Below are 10,042 nucleotides of genomic sequence, written 5' to 3' on the forward strand. Positions count from 1 at the left end.
AAGGGTCAGTGCTGTCTCATCTTTGAAACGGGAACGATGTGTTGCTGGAGAAATCCCTCATCGACCAATCAAGTGAAAACTGTCGGGCCGGCGCCACTGCTTCTGTCCCAGCCATTCAAGGATTTACGCCGGTTCCGCGACCTGGTCCGGATTACATGCCAGCGAAATCCGGTCCGACTGAAAGGCATGGTGCCCATCTTTCGTAGCGGAAGAGTGAGCTGAACGCGTGATATCCGGCCAGTGAAGGATGAAAGATTTAAGCCGTGAGAGAATTTGATCTGATTTCCTTCTTCTGCTAGGAGGATAGTCAGCCTGCGCATCCAGCAAGCTACATATAATAATGGCGACGTCATTTCCCTTCACGCGTGAGTTGAGTTTGTCGCAGTCGCAACTGCCTCCTATGTGCGGCGACCACTGCGCGGGTCTCAAGTCGCTAAGTTTCGCTTAGGCCTCGTGCGATTCATCCCCAAGTCCGATCCGACCTGTGTTCACATCGGACAGCCTGTTCAAGATGACGTAGATGTTGGTACGGCTCTTCGAGATGGACATGAAGATCTTGTCAAAGTATTCTCGGGTTCGTCGATCCTGTCACCAGGCAAGTCGACAGGATTGATCGAGGCCATTGTACGGGTGCTGTCGCCAGTCGCCGAGGGTGAGATTGGGACCATAAGGTGTATTGGTCTGAACGTGAGACACGTATTGAGGACTTTTGAGGCATCCCTGGGCAGCCGGCTAATCCCAGAAGTACAAACAACATGCAGCAGAGGTCAAGATGTCCATTCCGAGCATCCCTACAGTCTTCTTGTATGACCTTACAGGTTTCAAAGACACGTATTTGGCGACATGACTAACTCTGGTGACAGGAAGCCAAGCAACGCGCTGGGAGACCCCTGGCCAAGTCGTTGTACGTTACGTAGGATCACGCAGATTGAAGATTGTGGCGATTATGAAGCAGAGCTGGCAATCGTCCTTGGCAGATCTGCGAAGAACGTATCCGAATCCGATGCCTTGGACTACGTTCTGGGATACACGGCTGCCAATGATATCTCGAGTCGCATTTCTCAGATGGCTCGGTCTCAATGGTGCTTTTCCAAGGGATTCGACTAGGTTCGCACCGCTGAAATTCTAATCTTGCTTGCTCTAGGCCCGCTCAAGTACTCACATGATCTCAGGACCGACACTCGTGTCAAAAGAAGCAATACCAGACATTTCACTGCTCCATATACGGGGCTTGAAAAACGGAGAATTGATGCAAGATTGTAGCCTCAGGTGAACATCTTTCTGCATCAAAGCACATGCGCCGTAACTGACCCTTGCCCCTCAAGTGACCTGATATTCAGTGTTCCTAAGATCGTGAGCTTCTTATCTCAAGGCACGACTCTTCCTGCAGGAACGGTGATAATCACGGGCACCCCAGCCGGGGTTGGCATGGGAAGGACGCCTAGGGTGACACTTAGAGATGGCGACGAGTTCAGAGTTGAAATTCTGCCGCACATTGGCACTCTTATAAGTGCCTTTGAGAACGAGTCTTGGAGAAGAAACTTGTCTTCTTGAGAAGAATAAAAATAACATGTCATTGGATGGTAGCAACCACGTGAATGATGAATGATTGATGGTGGCCGCCCCCAACAGACCCATCGCGGCTCATGCCAGTCTGCTCATGAATCAAGCAGCGGAGGAACCTTTTCAACCAAGTATGCCACAATGGCATCCGGTCCTTTTTCCACCTGCAGACCGGTAGGAATCGCATGTAATTTAATATCGGGTACGATAGAGCGAGCGAGTGAGTGAATCGTCTCTGCCTCTTTAGGAGTCCACATCGACGCCGAAAACTAGTTTTACACTCCATCAACTTTCGTAGCCTTTACCACGCTGCCAGTGGAATCGACTTACCAGTACATTTGGTCTGTGCATTTCAACCCTGGCGACGACTTCCTCGATGGCTGCAGAAAGATATCAGTCAGGACACACTCTACACGTGGCTTGCTGTGATGTATCGCAGAGCGTAACGCACTTGAGCAGTTGCACACGTGGGTGATGTCGTAGTCGGCAGCAAGGGCTTCGATTAAGCGTCCGATAAGCCGCTTGGCGCGCTCTGGGGCCTTGTTGACTGTCACCAATCTGTACGGCCCTTTGCGTTTGGTGTTCTCGTGGCTTGCAGTCATGTTGCTTCGGTTTAATTGTAAGTAAATGCTGAGATATTGATCAAGGAGGATGTCTACAAAGCTTGCTAATTATCGTGAAAATCCACCATTGAAACTCGTCCAGTGCTTTCAATCCCATCTTGAGCTCGGCGACTTGAGAGCCTCGGACAGCAGGATACTAGTTGCTGGTCCACCGAATCAAGTTGTACGCACCGGGGTTCCGAGGCTGGGTTCGGCCCCACTTCATAGATCTGCTTAGAACCGATTGGCTCAATCGGCTTGGGACATGGAACGATACCCGGTATGGGAATGCTTCGGGGTCCCCTTGGATCAATTTCATTTCAATCCTTTTGACACGGAATAATTGACTAGAACTTCTCGTTTGCTATATTCCCATCACCTGAAGCTGGAAGCAGCAGAGAATTAGAGACCACGGATTTTGTTTGCTCTAGCAACCGTGAGTCTTCCCTCCTCCTACCACCCCTTGAGACCACGCGGACCAATCGTTGACTTCTAGAAAGTCGAGAGCCACGTTTCCATCTATCAATTTGGCGAACCAATCCTCGTGTGGCGGATTCAAGGAGGCCTCACTGAGATCATCCATTGCCGAATAGTCGACAAACCTAAAGGCTTGCTCGTCATTCTGAATCGCTGGTTGAAGCCTGTCCTGCTGCATCTCATCGGGCCGATCGTCTTGTTGGCTCCGGAGGGATTTTACGGCAGTAAAGACATCACTGATGACACTGTGGCATCTCCTTGCGACGGCAAGTGTCTTCATCGCGGCAAAAATGTCCAGGCTCTTGTCAATATCGATCGCAATGCTTTGAGCATCAACCTCCGAAGCGTCCGAGAAGGCAGCCTGCAACAACACCATGCTGGCATCCAAGACATAGATGCAGTTGTACCACCTGACTGTCAGTCAGCGGGAGACCGAGCATGTATCACTACACAAATAATCTAACGCACCACGTGCGAAAATAGGGGCGGTGCAGATAAATGTGATGCACAAACTGTATTGTAGCCTGGGCCGCTTCCACACAAGAAGCAATGTGCCATGATATCGTACTGCGAACAGGTTTGGTGATGGAGGAAATGAGAAAGGACCTGTGAATGAGTATCTGGGCATTGAGATAGCCTGTCTAGTATTAGCGAAAGCCCACAGTAAGACGCACGATCCTTATATTTATTACGTACGTAACTTCAGAACAATCTTTTGCTTCGTGACCAGTGCATGTTCCTGCAAGGACATGGTCTCAAAGTTTAAAGCCGGGGGTAAATTAGTTTTCCATGCTAGCAAGGATGCCTCCAGGTCAGTTGCCACCCTTGATCTTGTATCGAGACCGAACTCCTCTTTGGCGTCTCGGGTATTAGCGAACGCAATGCGGGAGTATATGCTAGCCAGGCCGGCCATAGTAGATATCATCGGGAGCAGGGGAGAGGATTCCTGCTCAATTAGTACCCAGCATACCGATCAAAAACAAGGAAGGCGCAATTGGTGATGCTTACAATCAAGTCTTCGATAGGAGGCAGATTGTAGAAGCTTGCTTCTCGCAGAGCGGGAATACGACCGGCGGAAGAGCACATCTCGCTGGTTCGTTGTTTAGTACTTGTATCCGATACAAACGTAGCGACAGTAAGCTTACGTTTCATGGGAATGTAGTGACCTTCGACAGATACATGTCAGCGCAATCAAACCGCTACCATCAGATGGCGGAGACTGACCACCAAAACAAAGTCTCTGCAGGCGACAAGGGACGCCCAGCAGCAGGTATACCGATGGCGAAGGCCGTTCGAATCGCCATACCGTTGTATAAATAACAACTATGCGGCTTCAGGGCGTTCTGGCAGAACACGGCCTTTAGTTCATCAGCTCAGCACTCCGAGATTTTCGGCAAGACCACCTTGACCAAGACGTACCATGAGGAACAGGGTTTGTGCAGACTCCAGGGAACTCGTCTCAAAGACATCACCCATACAGTCCTTGGACTTGTGGAAGAATAGACGGGCAGCTCGGATAGGTGGGAAGATGCCGGATCCTTCTGCAGTTTCCATGCTCTGCTTCTTCTCGGCTTCGTTCAAGATTCTGATAGTGTCCTCCCAGACCAGCAGGGAAGTATCACCCGCCGTAATTGCTCCAATAGCGAGCACGATGTAGAAGAGCGCAAGGAATGAAAGCTTCTTGCGGTCCACACGGCTCGCAGGATCTCCCGTTGCATCTGGCCAGATCTCATGCTCGCACTGCTGGAGAAATGACGATTGATTGATTATGGGGTGGATGCAATGAAGGTTCTGGAAGTAGAGTCGGATGCATTCTCGTTCTATCTTGATCTCATGAGAACGAGTTGGGCACTCCGGCCCCCATGTCGCCAATGATTCCTTTTGGCCTGGTTGTTGTGGAGACGAGAGATCAATTGAAGATCTCAGGTCATCGTGACTGTACTCGGCGCTACGCATGAGATGGACAACAGAGGACGGATTCGCGCCACTTGCAGGATCCTGACCTTCCCTCTCGGAACTCCGAGGGCTTTTCAATACCCCGGCACGAGATCGTAGTTGGGAGAGGAAGTAGAAAGTACCTGTTGGTCCGTAGAACTCGGCATCTTCTGCCCAGATGTGCGTCTTGCCAGAATCTGAATTGGTCTCTCTCGGAGTTGCCAGCTGGGAAGTCGGCACATCAAGCAAGGTCTGCGGATGAGGTGAACTTGGGCTGCCCGGCTCAACTGTCGATTGGCGAGGACGTGGTAGCGTAATCGGCTGCCGAATCACCGTCGCCGGAAACACCAAGGAGCCTGGCTGCCGTGCCCTCACATCTCCAGCAGTACCACATGCATAGGCTCTGAGAGGTGTTAGCAAGAACATCTGCAGCCCTTCGGGGGAGATTATCGATTTGGGACGAAGCTTGGTGATGGATGGACTTACAGCTGCGTCTTGCGCTGTCGCCGGCGGTCAGCCCTGGTCCCTTCCGGTGTAGCTTGTTGTGGTTGTTCCTTAAAGGAACAGGTGAAACCGTGTTCTGTAGGTAGTCTGGTCAGTGTGATTCCCTCACCTCTGCATGGAGGGCCAAGGATTGAAACTTACGAATACAACTAGTGCAAGGCTCGGTTCCGTCACACTACCAAAACCGCACAGTACTAAATGTCAGCATGCTTGCCGGTCGCTTCTTGCCGAACCCAGCCGTGCTGCCAGCAACCAGAATCGATCTGTGCTTACCTTAACTTTTCGCGCCCGACAGGAGTCACATGCTACTACGGCACGCAACTTGCGCTGTTTCCGCGGCGGACGGTCGATACCTGGGGTAGCGGATAGATTCGATGGCATGGTAAACGACGGTGAAGTATTCGGCATGTAATGTGCATGGCATTTGGGGCGGTGACAGTTTATTGATAAAACACTTAACGGCACCAGGGATGGGCGGGGAAAGAAGCCTCGATCATGGCTGACTCAATCACCTCCCCCCCAACCTCGCCCAGGCGCACCAGATACAGCACTTAGAAATATGGGCGGGTCGGAGCTCTCTTAGCGGAATTTATCCGTCACTGGTGCACACAGAACGTGTCGCTATGGCGAATACAACTAGTGGCGCGCAAACCATTTACTGTGCAGGTGTGCTTATGCTTCTCCCTGACCCGCCGCATACATTTTGATCTAGGAAGAACCTTCGTAAAGGTCAATGCAAGAGTGCAGATCGTAGCAGAGAGAGAAGAAAGAAAAGCCATCCCTTGTTTTTCTCGTTGCTTAAGATGACATGGACAGAACCCCGCGCATCTCCATGGCTCGACAGAGCTCCCGGGACTACTGAGCCTTACCACCAGGCAGACCCACTCGCCGCTTGCGGTGGTCCGCCCGATCCAATCGGATCAACACATTCGGAAGATGGTGCCCTTGCATCCAGCTCCGCGACTCGACTTGCATACCATCAGTTCTGCGGATCGTAGAACCGTGATGGAACAGTACGAGGCCGTTCAAGGATGTGATGTCCAGGCTGTTCATAAGCTTCCCTGCATCTCCAAAGGCCTGAGATTGTTACAAGCACCGACTTCTCATCTCCCCGTCGTTTCAGATCGTGCCCCAGGATCAAAGAGAAAATTGTAGAGCCCGACAACAATTCGAATCATGACCCAGTCACAGCATGTCGAGCACACAGTCGAGGTTCCCGTGCTCATCGTAGGCGGTGGCCCCACGGGTCTTCTCACAGCATACATGCTCTCCAAGCTTGGGGGTAAGAGCAGGTCTGGTCACAGAGGCTGTGGGTTCTAGGTACTGATACTTTACTAGTCCAATCCCTCCTGATCGAAAAGTACCCCGAGCGGCTTGAGGCACCCAAAGCACACGCCCTCTGTCCGCGCAGTCTCGAGATATGTCGCCAATATGATCTCGATACCAAGGCCCTTCGAAAGCTTGGATCTCCCCGTGAGGACGCGTATTGGGTCAATTTTGTTACCAACTTGAGTGGTGAACGCATCGGCTTTTTGCCTTACGAGAGGATGGACAAGGAGGTTCTGGAACACACCCCCGAGGTACCATTTGACCTTTTCTTCCTTCCTTCTGCTGCAACTATTTAGTCCATAGCTCAAGCTGACTGAAAGCTCATCGCCATGGTAGATGATCCACAATATTCCCCAACCTGACTTCGAGGCTTTTGTCGCCGACATACTTGAAGACGATCCCTTGGTCGAGATGAAGAAGAACGTGGCCTTCATTACCTGTGAACAGGTAGGTGGTTTGGTGTTTCGATGTACACATACATATGCCGCCGACCAGATAGCAAGCTGAACGACGACACGTACAGGACAACGGTACTGTCAAATCCACAATTGAAGAAAGGTCTACAAGAACGCAATGGCAGGTCACCTCAAGATACGTCATCGCGTGCGACGGCGCTAAAAGCCTAGTTCGCGATACTCTTGGGATAGGATGTGACGGCGAAGAAGGATGTAAGTAATATCCCGTCTCCAAGCGTTAACGTCACTGGCCTGCCGCTGACGGCATATTAGACGAGACCATGATGACAATCCATTTCAAGGCCGACCTGCGTCCTGTTGTTGGTTCCCGGGTGGGTATGCTACACTGGATCACAGACCCCGCATGCTCGGGGTTCATCATTGCATATGACCTCGCCGGGAATCAGGTATTGATCAGCAACTTTGATGTAAGCCATTCCTACTCCCAGGTCATGCCTCAGATGCTCACTAAATATTGATATCCGTATCCAGTCCAAGAAACATCCCGCCGACTCTTGGAGCCAGGAGCTTGCGAGAGACACTGTTCTGGCGGCGATTGGACAAGATATTCCATTAGAGATTCTGAGCTACCGCCCATGGATCCTCAGTCGTAAGGTCGCGCAGAAATACAAATCGGGGAACGTCTTCTTGTGAGTTTACACTGCCACACCCCAATGGCCGCGCACGTCGCTGAAAACACCAAATAGGGTGGGCGACGCCGCACATTCCTTCCCGCCAACCGGCGGACTCGGACTCAACTCCGGGCTCGCCGACGCCCATAACGTGGCATACAAGATTGCCGCGGTTCTTAACAAGTGGGCAGATTCCTCCATTCTCGAAAGCTACCAAAGCGAGCGCCGACATATCGCTCTGGTCAACTCTGCACAGAGCGTCAAGAATGGGAAGAGGATCTTTTCTTTCCTCAAGACCCTTGGAACCGCCGGGATCGAGGATGTTGAGGAGGCTCGCGCCAACTTGAAAAGGTCTGTTCATAATCCGGCCAAGCAAGAAATGATTGCTCGCGAGGTCGAGAGCCAGCGCGAGCATTTCGACAATGTAAGTCCGGCTCACCTTAATTCGTCGTGCTACTAGGCAAAGATACTGATCAACAACGCGACACTTATAGTTAGAGATTCATATAGGCTACGTGTACAGCTCGTCCGATATTCCTGCAAATGCGTCCAGCTTCACGCCTAAGTTTGTAAAAGGCGCTCGACTACCTCATGCCTGGATCAAGTCGCGTCCCGGGGCTGCCAAGATTGCCCGCCCAGCTGTTGATGTGTCATACGTCAAGGAGTTTAGCGTCAAGGATATCGAGGCCCGTCAATACTCAACCTTGGACTTGATTGAATTGAATTCATTCACACTAATTGTACCATCACGTGCAAAATGGCTTCGGTGTCACGAGATGCTCGAGAGGGCTTTCAACGGTTCCGGAGTAAGAGTTCACCTATGGTCAGCCGACCAAGACTTTGAGTTCACAATGCAGGCCCACAGGGAGCTATTTGAACGAGATGCTGGGTTCTCCAAAGGCGACGCACTGCTTATCCGTCCCGATCAACACATTGCGGCTCATTTTACACCAGATCCTACATTTAATGATGTTCTTAGTGCTATCTCAGGATTTATCAACCCTCTTAAGATGTTTAATAGATATGAGAGATAGAGCTAAATTGATGAGTACTAAGACCTCCTCTTTATGTCGCGTAATCTCACCTGCCTAGGCTCCCCAGAGCAGAACAATCGCGCGGTATGGAGATACCTAGAGGATTCCCATTTGTTATTCCCAAGCAGATCTGTATCATTCACCATGAGCTAGTCATATTTGGATGATCGTGACTTAGCCGCCCAATCCCTCTGAACCTCTCACCCAAGAGTAGCGCATTGCTGGTGCCAGTAAGCTGCAGTGAGGCTATTGTCACATCGCGAGTCTGATGACCTCTCTCCATCGAATTTGGACCGGCAATAAAGCGTCAAGTTGTAGTCCTAATCGTAGCTGCTATGTTACTTGCTATTGTTACCCTCTTCTTCTTTTTGTTACGAACAGGCATAAAAAGAAAAGCCAGCGTCAGCTTGCCAAGCCCAAAACTACCATTCCCAAGACCTCTTCCTTGCTATGTGTAGTTGTAAGATTGAGTTAGCAACCATCCTGGGTTTAGGTGAAAGCCCAACACTGCAGTCCCATACAAACTAGGGGCACGAACTTTCACCCAAGGTCTAGAACATGTACAAATGTCCTGAAACCGATGATAAAAACCCTAGAATTTCTATAATATCATATAAATAAAAAGTTTCCTTAGATTCATCTTAGAATAAGATGGATCACGAATAGCATAACATTCTTGCAGAACGTCTCTACTGCTCTAGATTTCCGACTCCTTGCTCGGAGAGTGCCTGAATCCCAAAATCAACACATCAACTTCAGGGTTTCTCAAGTCTGGCTCTAGCCATGTTGCAAAGTTCTCAAAACCGCATTTCTCTAGGACTCTCTGGCTGCCGACGTTGTCCAGGATCGTAAGAGCAGTCACCTGTTCAGGCACCAGACCATCTCCGTCAGATACAGTGCGTGGATCAACATCGATCTCTACTTCCTCTCGGGGTAGTTTGCACCACATTCCCAGCCAGGTATGAAGAAACTCGGTTGCAACTCCTTGACCCCAAAACTCTTTACGAAACATGTAGCCAATGACGGGCCAGCCAAATATAGAGGTAAACCCATGGCAGCCTCCGATACCGATCATCTCGCCCGTTTCTTTGACACAGATAGCGAAATGAAAAGTTGCTTCGTCGTTAGGAGGGAGGAATCGGTCAAGCCATGGCTTCGTCTCCTCTAGACTGTTATCGACCCTCAGCTGGGGGGTAGTTGCCATGACTTCCGGCTGTGTCCGCAACACATGCAAGCTTTGAAGGTCTTCGGGAACAAGAGCTCGAATGAGCAAGCGATCGGATGTGGCCGCAAGCCGGCTAGAATTTGGTGGCAATGGTCGGGCAGGCAGAGTCGTCTTTACCGATACTCGGGCTGGCTTTGAGCTCGCTGAAGACGCCATAACCTCACAACAAACTGTAATTCGGTTCTTCTCACAACAAACTGTAATTCGGTTCTTCTTAGACCCGAATTGAAACCCCATACAAAATAAAACGGCGCTCACAACAAACTGTAATTCGGTTCTTCTTAGA

At 50.6% G+C, this 10,042-nt stretch overlaps 5 protein-coding genes across 5 annotated transcripts; 2 read left to right on the top strand and 3 right to left on the bottom strand.

Moving 5' to 3' along the window:
- Positions 1–340: 340 nt before the first annotated feature.
- On the top strand, positions 341–1,107 carry E0L32_008776 (uncharacterized protein; the record flags this gene model as incomplete). The annotated part of the gene is made up of 4 exons (XM_031143667.1): positions 341–365; positions 449–687; positions 743–804; positions 864–1,107. The coding sequence occupies 4 exons, from the start codon at positions 341–343 to the stop codon at positions 1,105–1,107; spliced, it is 570 nt and encodes a 189-aa protein (XP_030992082.1).
- Positions 1,108–1,658: 551 nt separating this feature from the next.
- E0L32_008777 (uncharacterized protein) lies at positions 1,659–2,165 on the bottom strand (the record flags this gene model as incomplete). The annotated part of the gene is made up of 3 exons (XM_031143668.1): positions 1,659–1,832; positions 1,894–1,943; positions 2,015–2,165. The coding sequence occupies 3 exons, from the start codon at positions 2,163–2,165 to the stop codon at positions 1,659–1,661; spliced, it is 375 nt and encodes a 124-aa protein (XP_030992083.1).
- A 427-nt stretch (positions 2,166–2,592) lies between these two features.
- E0L32_008778 (uncharacterized protein) lies at positions 2,593–5,462 on the bottom strand (the record flags this gene model as incomplete). Its single annotated transcript, XM_031143671.1, has 9 exons — positions 2,593–3,052; positions 3,111–3,279; positions 3,339–3,588; positions 3,651–3,732; positions 3,867–4,000; positions 4,062–4,980; positions 5,064–5,157; positions 5,223–5,256; positions 5,355–5,462. The coding sequence occupies 9 exons, from the start codon at positions 5,460–5,462 to the stop codon at positions 2,593–2,595; spliced, it is 2,250 nt and encodes a 749-aa protein (XP_030992084.1).
- Positions 5,463–6,257: 795 nt separating this feature from the next.
- Positions 6,258–8,531, top strand: E0L32_008779 (uncharacterized protein; the record flags this gene model as incomplete). Its single annotated transcript, XM_031143672.1, has 8 exons — positions 6,258–6,363; positions 6,420–6,661; positions 6,747–6,857; positions 6,934–7,078; positions 7,139–7,293; positions 7,358–7,515; positions 7,573–7,921; positions 7,992–8,531. 8 exons carry the CDS (start codon positions 6,258–6,260, stop codon positions 8,529–8,531), a joined length of 1,806 nt encoding a protein of 601 aa, XP_030992085.1.
- Positions 8,532–9,228: 697 nt separating this feature from the next.
- E0L32_008780 (uncharacterized protein) lies at positions 9,229–9,912 on the bottom strand (the record flags this gene model as incomplete). Its single annotated transcript, XM_031143673.1, has 1 exon — positions 9,229–9,912. One exon carries the CDS (start codon positions 9,910–9,912, stop codon positions 9,229–9,231), a length of 684 nt encoding a protein of 227 aa, XP_030992086.1.
- Positions 9,913–10,042: the final 130 nt, after the last annotated feature.

The sequence above is a fragment of the Thyridium curvatum genome (genome assembly GCF_004353045.1).
Source record: "Thyridium curvatum strain D216 chromosome Unknown NODE_59_length_275895_cov_82.984335, whole genome shotgun sequence".
NCBI lineage: Eukaryota > Fungi > Ascomycota > Sordariomycetes > Thyridiales > Thyridiaceae > Thyridium > Thyridium curvatum.